This window comes from Galeopterus variegatus, unplaced genomic scaffold (assembly GCF_000696425.1).
Source record: "Galeopterus variegatus unplaced genomic scaffold, G_variegatus-3.0.2 Scaffold92, whole genome shotgun sequence".
Lineage (NCBI taxonomy): Eukaryota > Metazoa > Chordata > Mammalia > Dermoptera > Cynocephalidae > Galeopterus > Galeopterus variegatus.
This window is the reverse complement of record NW_007726203.1, coordinates 1082230-1097936: the sequence shown is the minus strand read 5'-3', so window position 1 is coordinate 1097936 and position 15707 is coordinate 1082230. Positions and strand designations below refer to the sequence as shown.

Below are 15707 nucleotides of genomic sequence, written 5' to 3'. Positions count from 1 at the left end.
CTTCTTCAGTTTGGCAAGTTCTGCTCCATTTTTTTTCAGGACATTGATTTCCTTGTACATTTTCTCTTTCAGGTCCTGTATACTTTTCCTCATTTCATCATGATGTCTAGCTGAGTTTTCTTGTATCTCATTCAGTTTCCTTAGAATTATCACTCGAAATTCCTTGTCAGTCATTTCAAGGGCTTTTTGTTCTATTGGATCTAGACCTTGAGTGTTATTATCCTTTAGTGGTGTACTTTCTTGATTTTTTGTATTTCTGGTATCTTTTTTTTTTTTTTTGATGTTTATTCATTGTGGCAGGGGGTTTCACAGTCCACAGGTTTGACACTATTGACTAACTAAGATGTTGCTGTGGTTGCCAATTTGGTATGGCTACCTCTGTGACTGCTGAGTTGGCCTCTAGTGTCTTGTGTGTCTGGTTGCCTCGCGTCTTGGGCCTCTCCGGGGAGCCATCTCTCTGGTCAGCTTGGACTCTGCTGGGCTGCTGGATCACAAGGCATTACCGCAGGGTGTGTGGTCTCTGCTGAGCTTCAACCTCCCGTGCAGGACTTCTCCCTGTTCCATGCACTCTGGCCTGGGCTGCTGGGATGCACCGATGCACCGCAGAGCGTGTGGTCTTTGCAGAGCTTCTCCTTTCCCTTCAGGATGTCTCCCTGCTCTGTGCGCACTAGGCCTGGCTTGGGATGAAGCCAGGTGGCGGCAGTGAAGCCTACCTGCTGCTGGATCATGTGGCAGTGGCCCCCCCACAGGGCGTGTGGACTCTACGGAGCTTCTATCTCCCTTGCTGGACGTCTCTGTGCTCGGTACACATTGGGCCGGGCTGCTGGATCGCACAGCAGCAGTGTGGTCCCCGTGGAGTTCCCGCCTCCCCTGCCGGACGTCTCCCTTCTCCGAGCGCACAAGGCAGGGCTGGGGATGGAGCCAGGTGCCTTCGGTGAAGCCTAGCTGCTGGATCACACAGTGGCGGCCCCACAGAGTGTGTGGTTTCTGCCGAGTCTCCACCTCCCTAGCCAGACGTCTCCCCACTCTGTGTGCACTGGGCTGGGCTGCTGGATCACGCAGTGGCGGCCCCACAGGGTGTGTGGTTTCTGCCGAGTCTCTGCCTCCCTTGCTGGACGTCTCCCCACTCTGTGCGCACTGGGCTGGGCTGCTGGATCACGCAGTGGCGGCCCCACAGGGTGTATGGTTTCTGCCAAGCCTTCCCCTCCCTTGCCGGATGTCTCTCCACTCTGAGCGCATGGGGCTGGGCTGGGAATGGAGCCAAGTGGTGGCAGCGAAACCTATCTGCCGGATCGTGTGACGGCGCCCCGCAGGGCATGTGGTCTCTGCAGAGCTTCTGCCTCCCCCACTGGACGTCTCCCCGTTCCATATGCATTTGTTGTTATGTTTTTATAGTTTAAATCAGTTGATTTGTGGGAGAGAGTGACGCTAGGGACCGTCTATTCTGCCATCTTGACCGGAAGTCAGGGAAGTTTCTTTATATCCTGGTTTATTATATGTTTTTATCATGAAATGTATTGGATTTTGTCAAATGCTTTTTCGATATCAGTTGAGATAATCTTGTGTTTTTTTCCTTCATTCTATTAAGTAGTCTATTAGACTGATAGTTTTTCATATGTTGAAGCTCTCTTGCATTCCTGGGATAAATCCCAGTTGGCATGGTGTATAACCCTTTAAAAATGTTGCTTGATTTGGTTTGCTAGTATTTTGTTGAGGATTTTTCCATCTATATTCATGTGGGATATCGGTCTGTAATTTATTATGTTGTCTTTTCCAGTTTTGGTATCAAGGTAAGGCTGGCCTTGTATAATGAGTTAGGAATAGTTGTGTTTTTATTTTTGAGTTGTAAGGTTTCTTTTATTTATTCTGGATACAAATCTCTTATGATAAATATTATTTTCAAATGTTTTCTTCTAGTCTGAGGGTTGTCTTTTCACTTTCTTGATGATAATTTTGAGGCACAAAAGTTTTTAATTTTTTTTTTCCTTTTTGTCTTTTTTTCGTGACAGGCAACGGATCGCAACCCTCAGTGTCGCGCCTGTACCGGACCGGGACCGGCTACGGGATCGCAACCCTCGGTGTTGCTCCCGCACCTCGCTCAGCCAGTGAGCGGCCGGTCTGTATGCAGGATCCGAACCCTCGGCGGGAGCGCCACCGCACTTCCCAAGCAGCACACTGTAGCAGTGCGCCACCGGGCCGGCCCAAAAGTTTTTAATTTTGATAAAGCCCAACTTACCAATCTTTTGTCTCTCTCTCTCTTTAAAAAAAATCTTAATAGAAGAAACATTCGATCTTCACTCTTATCAATTGTGTTTTTGGTGTCCTCTCTAAGAAATCATTGTTTAACCCAAGATCATAATGATTTTCTCCAGTATTTTCTTTTAAGAGTTTTATAGGTTTTAGTTCTTACATTTAGATTTATAATCCACTTTGAGTTAATTTTTGTGTATGATGTAATGCAGATGTCCATGTTCACTCTTTTGATATTCCAGTACCATCTGCTGAAAAGATTAATCCTTCCCCATTGAATTGTCTTGGCTCCTTTGTTAAAAATCATAAATGTTGGGTTGCATGGTATATTTTTGCTCTTACTTGGCATTCTTCCCTGCTATTTGCTTCCCACGCTGGTCTGATTCATTGTGCTTTGTGCCTCATTGGTCTTTGTCTTTTATTTCTAGCCCTCTGCTTATTTCTTATATTTGATCACAAATTTAACTTTTCCTTTTCAACCTTTAAGTACCTGCTACTGCTATGGTTTGAATGTTTGTTCCCTCCAAAACTCATGTTGAAACTTAATCCCAATGTGGCAGTACTGAGAGGTGGGGCTTCTAAGAGGTGGTTGGGTCATGAGGGCTCTCCTCTTATCAATGAATTCATCCATTCATGGGTTAATGGATTAATGGGTTATCACTGGGGTGGGACTGGTGGCTTTATAATAAGAGGAAGAGAGATTTAAGTTATCATGCTCAGCCCCTTGCCATGTGATACTCTGTGCCACCTTGGTACTCTGCAGAGTCCCCATCAGCAAGAAAGCTCCCACCAAATACGGCCCCCTGACCTTGGACTTCCCAGCCTCCAGAAATGTAAGAAATAAATTTGTTTTCATTATAAATTCTCCAGTCTCAGGTATTCTGTTATTAGCAACAGAAAATGGATTAAGACAAACCCCTTAAGCCTTAAGTTGCAGGCATCCTTTGATGCTCATACTCCAAGCTCCCCAAGCTAGTCTGTTACTTGACCATCACTCCTGCCATGCTCATCCTAAAGCTATGGAGGGGGAGGTGGAAATTAGATATAGAGTGTGAATCAGGAGATAGTGTTCAGGCCCATTCAACCTCTCAAAGAAAATATGCCATCTTGGAAGAGTCAATATATGCTAGGAGAACATGCTGTTTGATGTAAAATATTCACATGTAAATGATAAGCTGCCTGAATTCATTTATACCACACTTTGATTTTATTCCCACTTCTCACTTCCTTTTTTTGTCACCAACCACTGGGCCTGTTCTTTTTTTTTTTTTAAAGATGACCGGTAAGGGGATCTTAACCCTTGACTTCGTGCTGTCAGCACCACGCTCAGCCAGTGAGCAAACTGGCCAGCCCTATATGGGATCCGAACCCGTGGCCTTGGTGTTATCAGCACCACACTCTCCTGAGTGAGCCACAGGCTGGCCCTGGGCCTGTTCTTTATTAATGCTTCTACCTATCCTGCTCTAGGTTGACTCACAATTGAATTCTCCAGCACTGTGACTCTGACTCCACCTCCTGTTATTTTTGTCCCTTGTGGCTCATCAATTCTACCAGTAGGTTTAGAGGTAACACTCCTAACAGGCCCAAATTCCCAGGAATTCCTCTCTTGTTGCAGTATTCTAGAAGCTGCCCTGGATGTCTTATCCCTCCATTTACTTTACAAATTAAGGCTTATTATTTGCCTCCAGTTGAAATTATATTAAGGAGCCAAATGAAGCATAAAACATATGTATATTGAGATGTTTCAACAAGCCTTTAATGGGGAATAGAATTCTTCCAATGCTAAAATAACCATAAAAGTGAAAACTTAGTTCTGGAGGAATAAATAATGCTATACATAATGGGAACAGCAGGGCTACCAGAAAAAGAAGTGCTAAATACCCCCTGACAGAAAATTATATCAGGACTCACCTCTTTGGAAGAATGTGCTTATCATGAATGCAAAGAAAATTGTGGCAATGGCAAAACACATTAGAAAAACAAATATCAAACTAGGGTCACTGTTCTTGAACACTGCCACATTTTCCACCTACAAAGCAATCACAGATGTACATGATTTTCACGTGGAAAGAATGAGGAGAAAGCATAAAGAACCCTTAAAACAATGCAGAAAACATTTTCAAAATTCAAGATTATCGTTAAACAATATATAAAGATTTTTAAGGCAGACCTTTGGTCCAGCACCAATTACCATTTACAAATTAGGTTCCACACATGTATCTTTTGGGGAAAGCAAAGTTTGGATTTAACTTTCAACCCAATGTGAATATTTCTTTCTTTTATTAAGTGAGTTTATCCCATTTGTTATTATCACTATTACATATAATTTTGGTATTCCTTTTGATATCTTATATCTTTTCTTTTTGATGATTTCTGGCCATTTCCTTTGTTTTATATATTTTGCTATTTAGTCTGGGTTTTTTGCCTTCTATTGTCCAAACTGCCTCAATTTTGGTAATTTAGAAAGCAATTTTTCATATATCCAAATAGTGGTTTATAATTTAGTCATTAAATGTAAGTTGGCAAATTTTAACATCAAATTCCATTGACAGCTTAAAAGAAAAAATCGCAAGATACTATGGACATAAAAGAATGTTCTTATCTTTTACAATAACTATTTTCAACTATTTGTTGAGTATAAAATTTGTAATGTTTTAAAGTTTATAAAACACATTTTTTGGCATTCCATTTTACTAAGGAAATTAACTATACTCGTGTCCAGTATTTAAAGACCAGGCAAAGCTCTCCCAGATCCTAAATGCTTAATTCCCCAAAGTTTCAGTGAGTACCACCACAAGTCAAACTGAGGTTTTCAAGGTGATCTTCAATAACTGTCTTTCCATCACCTATTAAATCTCAGCACCACCATGCATACCACACCAAATTTCTTTCCCATCTATTCAAAGCTTAGCACATCCTAAAGGACAAGAGACATGTACCTCTGTGCAGAAGAGAATGGTCATTAAAGAAACAGCAATGGAGACAGAAATGAGGAACATGATGAACCAAGCAACCCAGTGTAGCCAGCTGTCCAGTCCCATCATGCACATGTACTCCTAGAAAAAGCAAAAGAAGCAGATATTATGCAGTCCAATGCTCAGTTCTAGCTTGTCTGGTTCAGCAGTGTGTTACTGAAACCCCAGCAGACTGGGGTGAAGAGTTGTGTGTGTACTGGGGAGAGGAGAATAGTGGGGAGTTATGAAGACTTGGTTGTAAAGAGAAGCCTGTGAAGCCTTATCTGGTCACCTTTGCCCATCTTCCACACAGCCATAACACCTGTATGTTCCATTGCCTTTGCACCTGGAATTCTTTTGTAACACTTGGCTTTACTGCTGTGAATTGCCTGAGGGAAAGGACTGTGTCATCTATATCTGTATCTCTAATGCACATGCCTGGTTAATATGTCAATCAATGTTTTGAGAAGTGAATAAATGCAAAGCTCTATGCTAGGTATACCATGCAAGAAAAATGAAGATATATAAAAGGACAAGGTATTGCCTTCCAAAAGTTCACCATGTGGTACTGGAGACACATATATGATAATAATACTGTATATGCCACACTGTAAGTACAAGGGTAGACTTTTTACCTTTAAGATTGGAACTAGTAGTAAGTTGATTAATCAAAAACAAGTTGGTTAAAGAAGGGGATCACGGGCTGGCCCGGTGGCGCACTGGAGAGTGCGCCGCTTGGGAGTGCGGCGGCGCTCCTGCCGAGGGTTCGGATCCCATGTAGAGACCGGTTCCTGCTCACTGGCTGAGCGCAGTGCAGGCGCAACACCAAAGGTTGCAATCCCGTTACCGGTCAGTAAAAAAGACAAAAAAAGGAAAAAAAAAAAAGAAGGGGATCACAAAAATGATACACACATACCTTAAATTTTTATTTTCACTTATAGCATATGAATGTATAATGTGTGCTGGTATTCTGATATCAGAACACAAATTCTTCTTTTGAAGCATGGGCCTGCTCATTGGACTAAAGTGTAATGCCCACCCATAAGGCACACCCCATGATCACTGTCTTGAAAGTGGACTGAGGACATAAATACAGGTGTGATGCAACCTAGTAAAGACCCACCTAGGTTATTATATTTTTTTCTCCAAATTTTACAGTGGTTTCACCCACGCGAAATCTATTAGCATGTTTTTTAGAGATTTGCATTGCCAAATCTTTCCAAAGAACTCAACTAAACTTTCAAAGGCAATTCTAGTCCACTTCATCCATTTATATAATATTTAATTAAATCACAAATTATAAGAACAAGTACAGATATAAAGAGATTTAGGAACAAACCTCCATAAGGATACAACTCAGCAGATAAGAGGAGATAAGCCCACGTTTATTAGAGAGAAGCCTACCAGCTGCAGTGTGCTGAGAGCACCAGTTCCAAAGTTTTACAGAGGGGATGGAGTGTCAGTTCATTTTGCCAGAAACCAAAGTTCCAGGTTCGGGTACCCAATGCTCAGCAAAATCAAACACTGAAACACGGGGCTTGGAGATAAAGGTTTATTCAAATTGTAATGGCTAGATTCCTTGTCCTTTTAAATTCCTCTCTTTTAAATCCTTGTTTTTACCTTTGATTTAATTGTGTTAGCTAATATTTGCCGGCATGTAAGTTTTATCTGGAGTGTGTTAAGGGTTAAACAGCTAAATGCATTTCTGCAATCTGTAGCTCTGTGGTCACAAGCTTGTTCTTGTGTTAGCAAAAAAAACCACAGACTGCTAGCTCTTTCCTGAGTAGGTGAGAGACAAAGTTGCTCTCTAAAGCAGACCCCTTCTCAGGTAACCACACTTCCTGCCCTTGCACCCAGGTGTGATAAAGACCCTTACTCAAAACCATGTACCCACTGTATGGAAACAGTCTCGCTCCTTGACCACACTTCCTGTTGTTGTGCCCAGCTGTAAAATGGTTGAGCCAGCTGCAATCAGCCCCTTACCCAAAGTAACCACTTGCTTAAGACCCCTAATATGGGGGACTCTTCCTGAAGACAGGCAGAAGAGCCAATAGAAGTGCTTGCTGCTTACTTACCCAAGGAAAGTATAAAAGCTTAGTCCCCCTTGTAAACGGGACTCTGGGCTTTGGAATTCTAATCCTCCTGAGTCAGCCAGCTTAATAAACCTGTGTTCTCTGGCCTCTCTGAGTGACTGCGTTTTCTCCGCAACACCTTTCGGTAACAAAATTGGCCAAAGCAAGAAGATAGGCAAGATCAAGTTTTTCTGATCCATCTTACCATAAAAACAGAAAGCAAGGGGATTTATGGAGCTAAGAGGTAAGGGAGGGGAAGTCTCGAGGAAGTCAAGGGAAAATCTGTTTTCTCCAGATGCCAGATAAGATCTTAAGTAATCATGCTCCTTGGTGCCCCTGGCAGCTGGAGCTGAGTCATCTGGTGGCTGCAACTTCTTTGAGAGCCTTCATTCTCTTCCTGCAAAATAAACTTATAAATTCTCCCTGTAATCTTTGGGTGCTCTCTTCCAGCTTGATGGAAAACCGGACATCAACTTATATTACAGGAACAAGGGGTACTGGGAAGGAAGTTAACAGCTATCAGCAAGCAAAAGTTTAACTAACACTCACATCATTAATTTCCAGCCACTATTAAATTTTAAACTATTGAAATTTCAGAGGGCTTGTAGGCTTCAGTTACATGAGATCAGTTAAGAAAGCTCCAACTATACTATGACAGACGGGGAAACAACATGCTATGGGAAGACAGGATGAAAGACTGATGAAATTTAGGAAGTCTTCTTGAAGGAAGTGAACCAAGTATGAATTTTAAAGTAGAGGGCATTCCAAGCAGAAGGCCCACCTACAGGGGGGCAGTATAGCTGGCACCTGTGTGGGGAACAGAAAAGGGACCTAGTCAACCAGAGCAAAGAGCCTTTGTTGAGGAGGGGTGAAGGGTGATACAGGTGGCTTCTCAATTAAAGACAATCCATTTTACTTCTCCTCAACCCATCCACATAGTCAGACTATATCAAAACTAGATCAACACAGGGCGTTTAAGAGGGAAGAGAGTTCTACTAGTCGTATTCAGTGTTGAAAAAAGAAAATGATGCTAGTTCCTCCTCCCCTCCCCACATTATCCCACCTCAGTCACAGGTACAAACACTGTCAGGGCATTCTCCTTCATGGAATAGATTCCATATTAATGCCTCCTCTGGAAGATAACTTACCTGCTCCTGAGTCCCTGCCAAGGAAGAGTTGAAAAGTTTGGGTTGGGTCTCAGGACATCATCTGACTAGAAAGAAGAAGCTGACCACATCAATCCTATGAGCGTCCAGGGCTAAAAGCTTTTCTAGAACTCCCCAATGGACTATCTTTTCCAGACTATGTACCCAACAGAAACGGAGCATCTCCCTCTCTGGCATATTTCATCTAAGATTCAACTTTGAGAAGCTAAAGCTTAATTATTGGAAAACTGGTTTACTTTGCTTAGGGAGAGGTACTCTTTACCTGGAAATGAAAACTGTTTTTCATGGCTGAGTTGTATAGTCCCATACTAAGTTATCTTGAAATCGTTAACTTCGCTATGCCTCAGGTTACCGCCATTGCTAAATAAGAATAATAGTAGTAGTTTTCTCATAGAATTGTGTATCAGTCAGGGTCCCTAAAGGCAACATCTGTCACACTCAAGTTAGAATAATTCAAGGTGGGTTTGTTTCTAACAGGCCCAATTACAAATGTGTACACAGGGACAGAAAACCCTACAGGACAGTGCAGAAACCTAGGGCTAGCGGCAACAGAGTTATTACTCTCCCTGGGCCCTAAGAGTAGAGAAAGAAGAGAGGTTACCAGAAACCAGAAGAGGAAAGGGTCTTGTAGAGCAAGACATCTTGAAAGTACAGGAACAACCCGAGCCCAAAATGACTCGTAGGGAGCGAGCCAGGGGTCAACACCAGGACCTCATCCTCCTACTTCCTCCCTCTGAGGTCCCACCAGGCTCTTGGGGGAAGCATGTGCTGGAATCCCCACAGGTCAGCCTTCAGGGCAGAGAGCAAAGTGGAGAATGCTGAAGGGTGGATCTGGAGGGACACACACAAGATTTCAGCAAAAGCTGTTAAGGGGGGAAATGAATCCACGTTTGTAACAGCACTTCCGTGAGTGCCCAGCACACAGAAAGTAGTATATGCAAATGCTATTAAACCAACGAACAACAGGGTTTATATAATTTTGCTTTGGTTGAATTTTGTTTCTTGAGCTATTCTAATTTTTTTCTTTTAGAAGGAGAGGTGATCCTATTCACATTTATTATTATAACTGCCACGTCTGGTCTTCTGCTATCTTTTTTTGGGGGGGGTATTTATTTATTTATTTTGCTTTTGTCATCTTTTTAAAAATTGAATCATAATTGATTATACATATTTTTGGGATTCAATGTTGACATATGTTGATCAAATCAAAATTACTAGTATGTATATTGTTACAAATTGTACTTATTCTATATGTCCCTTGTCCAATCTCTCCCTATCCCCCTTTTCCTCCCCCCTCCCACCACGGATAACCCTAGATTTCTTCTCTCCCTCTGAAAGAGTAATGGTTATTCTGTCAATTTGTTGCCTTGATGATCTGTCTAATGCTGAAAGGTGTATTCAGGTACCCCAATATTATCATAGAGCAGATGCTTATTCTGTCACTCTGGAATGGGATTTGTGGAGAGAGACATCCTATTCTTTTCTTTGGTCTCTGCTGGTTACCCTCCTTGTGTCAATGCACTCCAGTGGCTGATGGACCATCTGCGTGGTGGTTGTGACATCTAGCCACTTTTATGGCAGCTGTGGTTACTGTGGTGGCTGTGGTGGGCCACCCACATGGAAGTGATGTTTTTGGCATGCTCCTTGGTGCTGGTGGTGTCCCTGGTTGTGGGTGGAGGGGTCTGGTCCCCAACTCCATGCCTTAGGTCCCCTGGTGGGCCCCAAGGCACTGGTGGTGTGCCTGGGCCAGAATTAAGTTTTTGTCTTTTGCTTACTTCTAAAATGGGGGAACTTCCTGTGGGAACCAGTACTTGAGCTGTGTGGTTGAGCTAAATTGCTGCTTTCCTGCTGTTTCCCTAGGGAAGACTTTTTGTGCAGCTCAGGGTTTAATGGTTGACCCTATAGGTACTTCCGGTTCTCCAGAGACCAGGTGCACCTGGGTTGTGTAGACCCTGATCTGGGCCTGAGTCTTTTCATCAAACTCACCCCATGCAATTCTGCATTTCTGACCAGTCTCTTCTGAGTGGTCCTGCCCTGATTGGGGGACGGATCAGCTGTCTTTGCTGTGTCCCAGTGTTCTCCCAGTGGGCCCGTCTTCCCCATCACCTGTGCTCCAAATACTTCTCATGGGACAGGCCCTGTGCAGGTCCCTTGTGATGACTCACCAGCCTCTGAATGGCTCCCCTTTTTCAGCTTCTCTGGGTCCTCACTCCTGCATGGGTCCACAGGAACCCTATTAGTGGTCTTGCTGTCCCAGAGGCCACCAAGGCCCTCTTCTCCCCTGCCACCTCCAAGCAACTCCATCTGAAGGGCACAGCTGTGGCTTCTGCTGGCTCCTGCTCCATGCACTCAGCAGTTCCAGCCTTAAAGCAGCCATGGCACGAAATGCTCTGAGCAGTTTTTTCTTTCTCTCATCATGGCTTCTCCCTCTTCATGAACTCCATAGGTCTCTAGTCCTCTTCCCCTTAGCTCCAGCAGCCCCAGCTTGGCTGTTGTTACATTTTTACAGTTGTAAATTGGTTGATTTGTGTGAGAGAGTGATGCTGGGGACCATCTATTCTGCCATCTTGACTGGAACTGAAACACCTCTGCTATCTTGTTTAATACTACACTTTCTGTTCCATTGCTTCTTTGTGATTTCCTGTCTTCTGACTTTCAGTATATGGACTATATTTTCTTTCTTTTAATTTTCTCCAGTGTTTTAAAAGTTATATGTCCTGCTTTTAAGCTGAAATTTCAGAGGGCTTCCAAGGATTGTCGTTATTTTTTAAAAGTTTTTCAAAAGTGTTCTTTAACCTACGTTTAGGTTGGTCTAAAGAGCAGACTCAAGTGTGAAATAGGAAACACACAACCAGTTCAATGACTGAAGTGTAAACATGTGATGCCCCCCACCACTCTCCACCAGTTTTTTGCTGAAATAATTTAACAAACAGGGAAGGTAAAGCTCTATCCCATGCCTGGGAACTAAAAGGGATTCCAACAACACACCGGAAGCTCCTACTCTCTGGGGCAGAGTGGGGTGGAAGGGCCTGCCAGTTACCCCCTTGTCCCACATCATCCACCACAGTAGAAAAGTCCCCCTGCCTTCCCACCACGTCAGAGCAAAGCCAGTGCAGCCTGCAGGCAGTCTCAGGAGGCAGCCTCAGTTAGTGCTGGTTCCTTACGACTGACTACACATCCGCAAGAAGACAAAGCAGACCAGGGAAGTTAGATCTTCATCCTTAGACATTGTCAGTAAGGCCAAGCAAGGCTAAGGGAGACACAGGAAGGTATTTAGTATATAGTCATGAGAATCAATTAAAAGAAGAAGAAAATTAAGAAGTGAGAAAAAAATTTTCAAAACAGCAGAAAACGAGGAGAAAAGAGAAGTAACAGGAGAGAGCAGGAAAAAAAGAGTGCAGAAATTAGGGTAAAATCAATGACTTCAGGTGCAACTCAGCAGAATCGATCTGCCTTAAGCCATGTTTTGCTAGAGAACACCTCCTGTCCACCTTACCGCGAAACCAGAGTGAGTTAACTGTGGTGATCATTCCCCAGATGTTTACCAATTAGCCATTCCCCAGCATCTTCTGAACACCTACCTATGGGAGGCAATGTGCTAGCCAACCAGGAACTGCTAGGCTGGACACTCCCAGGCTAGAAGCAAGGATTCATGTAGAACAACAGGTGGCACCACCTAGACCATGAGCAGGTTAATATTGTGTAAGACTTCCAAGTTCCGACTCACCCTAGATGTCTCTCTGACACCTAAGCAACCTCTTACCTGCTTAGGCCTCCTTCCTACTCTGGCCATTTTTCATTAGTAGCTTCCACACTTCCCTGTCCCAGGAGAGGAACACATCTGAAGCAGATGGGGTTACCTTCAGTTTTTTCTCCTTCTCCAGCGTAATGGAGTTGATGATGTCAAGCTCAATGCAGATAAAGCTGAGCATGAGAAGCAGAGGGAACTCATTCTGAAGGACTAGGAAGAAGTTGTCCTGAATATAGGGTCCATATGGGAATCTCTTCACAAGCACATCGAGACTCTCAAACATGCTGGTCATCGCATCGCGAGCATGGTGCCACATGATGGCTTTATCGATAGCATGCTGTATGGCCAGGAAGCCTTCTTTGTTGTATCCTTCAAGAAAACAGTGGAGATCAAGCATGAGAAATTAAGAAAGACTAAATATGCAAAACAACTGATCATAGCTAGGCATTCACAGAGACAGAAAGTAGTAGAAAAAGCATCCCTATAGTCCACATGCTACAGTATGGAAGAAAGAGGAAAGCCACAATGGAGACCCCTAGGGCTGAGGGTGATGGCATCCGTGATCAGAAAATGGGATGAAGGAGTCCTGGGCAGACAAGACAAGAGATATCCAATACGAGACTCTTCCAACAAAAGTGATTGAAGATTAGGGAGATGTGTTGTTTTAGTCCATTTTGTATTGCTATAACAGAAATACCCGAGACTGGGTGATTTATAAAGAAGAGAGGTTTATTTGGCTTACGATTCTGGGACAGCTGCATCTGACACGGGCCTCAGGCTGCTTCTACTCATGGCAGAAAAGTGGCAGGCAGCCAGTGGGTACAAGCAGATCACATGGTGAGAGGAAGCAAGAGAGCGAGAAGCAAGAGGTGCCAGGGTCCTTTTAACAATCAGGTCTCGCAGAAACAAATAGAGTGAGAACTCACTCACTACCCCTCCTCCCCCAGGGAGAGCATTAATCCATTCATGAGGGATCCACCCCCATGACTCAATCAGTTTCCAACACTGCCACATTGGAGATCAAATTTCCACATGAGTTTTGGAGGGGACAACACATCCAAACTCCATCATGTGTCTATTCCAAAAGAAGAAACAAATTTTCTAAAAGAAAAAGAATAATAATCTTCCAAAGTGGGGCCACATTTTCTCCCACATTACTGAGGCTTCAGTGAAAGGGCACCGTTTTGCACTTTCGATCATACAGCACATACGAGATAATTAAACTCAAAGCGCTTGAAGGACATAGCCTCCCCGACCTGTTGTGGCCTATTTCTGAGTCATTGCTGCTGCCTTAGTCCAAGGGTATGGTCGCTGAATTTTCCTGCCAAGCTTCAAAAACAGTCCTTGCCACAAGCAGCCCTCATTTCAGTACAGCATAGTTGGTGTGCTGGGGTCAGCTTTTGGTAAAAATAGGTGGAAAGGCAAAGATCACTGGTTTTGGTGTCTTCTAAGAAATAATGGTCCCACTTCCAAATGATGGTTACCAGCCCTTCATGTGATAGAACAAGGGCTGGGTACATCAGCCCTGGAGTAGAGGTGACTACGTTCTTCTGATGGCCTAGACCTAGGCAGACCCCTGCACATGTCAGGATGGAAAAGGGAGAGACAAATTGCTGGTAATAAAATCTGGGAACTGTTACATGTTCTCGATTATATATAGGAGTATTTTCACTGCAGACCTGCTGAATCTTTTCTAGCATCACATGAAACTGTAAGTACCTGAACTTGGATTCCCACTTGGAGGGCATAAAGGCCTAAGGCTTCAAGCCAATTGTGTGGTCATTCTACAATGAGGTGCAGATTAGCAGCTTAATTTTCTAAGAATAGTTACTCATCTAGAGGGTGTTCTCCCTAAACCCCTCACAATGAGAGAGACCAAAAAATCAAATGCGAATTGGAGGGCATGAGTCCTTTAAGAGAGGATTGGTTCATGGGCCTTCATTCAGGAACATGGTGCTTATTGTGAAGAACAGAAGATAAACAGATTTTCGTGCTGTCCCATTACTTCTCCAGGACCCTGGTGTTGCCAGAAATGAGAGTTAGAAGCTTCAATGGTACAGGCAGATCCGGGAGCACTGGGCACCAAGTTTGGATGTCTGTTCTGTCAAGTACAGCCAGACCCCTTTCCACAGAAGAGAGTGAACTGATGGAGAGCAGCCACCCAGTGAGGCTCTCCTTCATCCTGACCAGAGGGTGCCAGAGCAGAAGGTCAGCATAGCTTCCCAAGGAGAGAAGTCTGTGGCAGCCTGGGCTCAGGACCCAGCTTTGGGACTACATACCATCCCTTAGAACAAAGAGGACCTCCTGAAAAAACCCCAACCCTCTGGCACTAATTTTTTTGTCCCCTTATCCTGAGCAAGAGAGGGAGGGGGAAGGGGCTTTTCCCAGGCAAGGGATCCAGATAGGGGAACACAGGAGTGGAAATGGGCGTTGTCAACCAAGACTATGAGACCTGAAGAAAAGGGAAGTGGTGTTCTCACCCCCATGGTGGGGGTGGGCCAGGGAGTACAGAGTAAGACTCAAGGCAAGATCTAAGGCATCGGTCAGAGCGAGTGAAATCACAGTGAAGGGCAGCCAATGAATGGGCCGGACAAAGTTCAGAGATCATGCAGACAGGGCTGTAAATACTCCCATGGCAGGAACAGAATCATTAGAGCTGCGCAGGCAAGGAGTCCTGAGACAGTGTGGACAGTGGCCTTCTGCTTCTCCTTTATTAAATTAAATGGGATAGATGAAATGCAAAGGATGTGGAGATAGTAAATGAGGCACATTAGACATTGGTAAAACAAATGGAACGTGTGTTGAACAGGATGTGTGTTTAAAAGGACAGAACAAACAACAGTGGTTCTTAAGGTGGAAAGGGGAGGCCAAGTAAATCTTAAATATTCCTAAAGCACAGATCGTGCTTCCTCCATGATGATGGATATGTCACCCCTAAATGGCCACCCACTGGTGACACCTGTTTTTTTTTCCTTTAAATTTTTATTTTGTCGATATACAATGTGGTTGATTATTATGGCCCATTACCGAAACCTCCCTCCCTCCACCCTCTCCTCCCTCCCACCCAACAATGTCCGTTCCATTTGCTTGTCGTAACAACTTCAAAAAATTGTAGCTGTTGGGCCGGCCCAGTGGAGCACTGCTACAGTGCACCACTTGGGAGCGCAGTGGCGCTCCCGCCGAGGGTTCAGATCCCACATACAGACCGGTTCCCGCTCACTGGCTGAGCGAGGTGTGGGAGCAACACCGAGGGTTGTGATCCCGTTGCCAGTCCCGGTCCAGTACGGGTGCGACACTGAGGGTTGCGATCCGCTGCCGGACACGAAAAAAGACAAAAAAAGGAAAAAAAAAAATTGTAGTTGTTATATCTTCTTCCCCCTCCCCCCTGGTTTTTCTTTTGTGTGTGTGTGAGTGAATTTATTTATTTATTTTTAGCTCCCACCAATAAGTGAGAACATGTGGTATTTCTTTTTCTGTGCCTGACTAGTTTCACTTAATATAATTCTCTCAAGGT

At 44.0% G+C, this 15707-nt stretch overlaps 1 protein-coding gene across 1 annotated transcript in view; it reads right to left on the bottom strand.

The window, feature by feature from the left end:
• The window catches only part of LOC103598100 (ATP-binding cassette sub-family A member 3-like), a gene marked incomplete at its 3' end in the record, with an annotated part of 76704 nt that overhangs the window by 45179 nt on the left and 15818 nt on the right, over positions 1 to 15707 (bottom strand). The window contains exons 5-7 of the mRNA XM_008582038.1: positions 12303 to 12562; positions 5190 to 5306; positions 4162 to 4279 (exon numbers count right to left, since the gene is read on the bottom strand). Of these exons, the coding sequence (XP_008580260.1) occupies positions 4162 to 4279; positions 5190 to 5306; positions 12303 to 12562 (495 nt within the window). The remainder of the gene's footprint in view (positions 1 to 4161; positions 4280 to 5189; positions 5307 to 12302; positions 12563 to 15707) is intronic.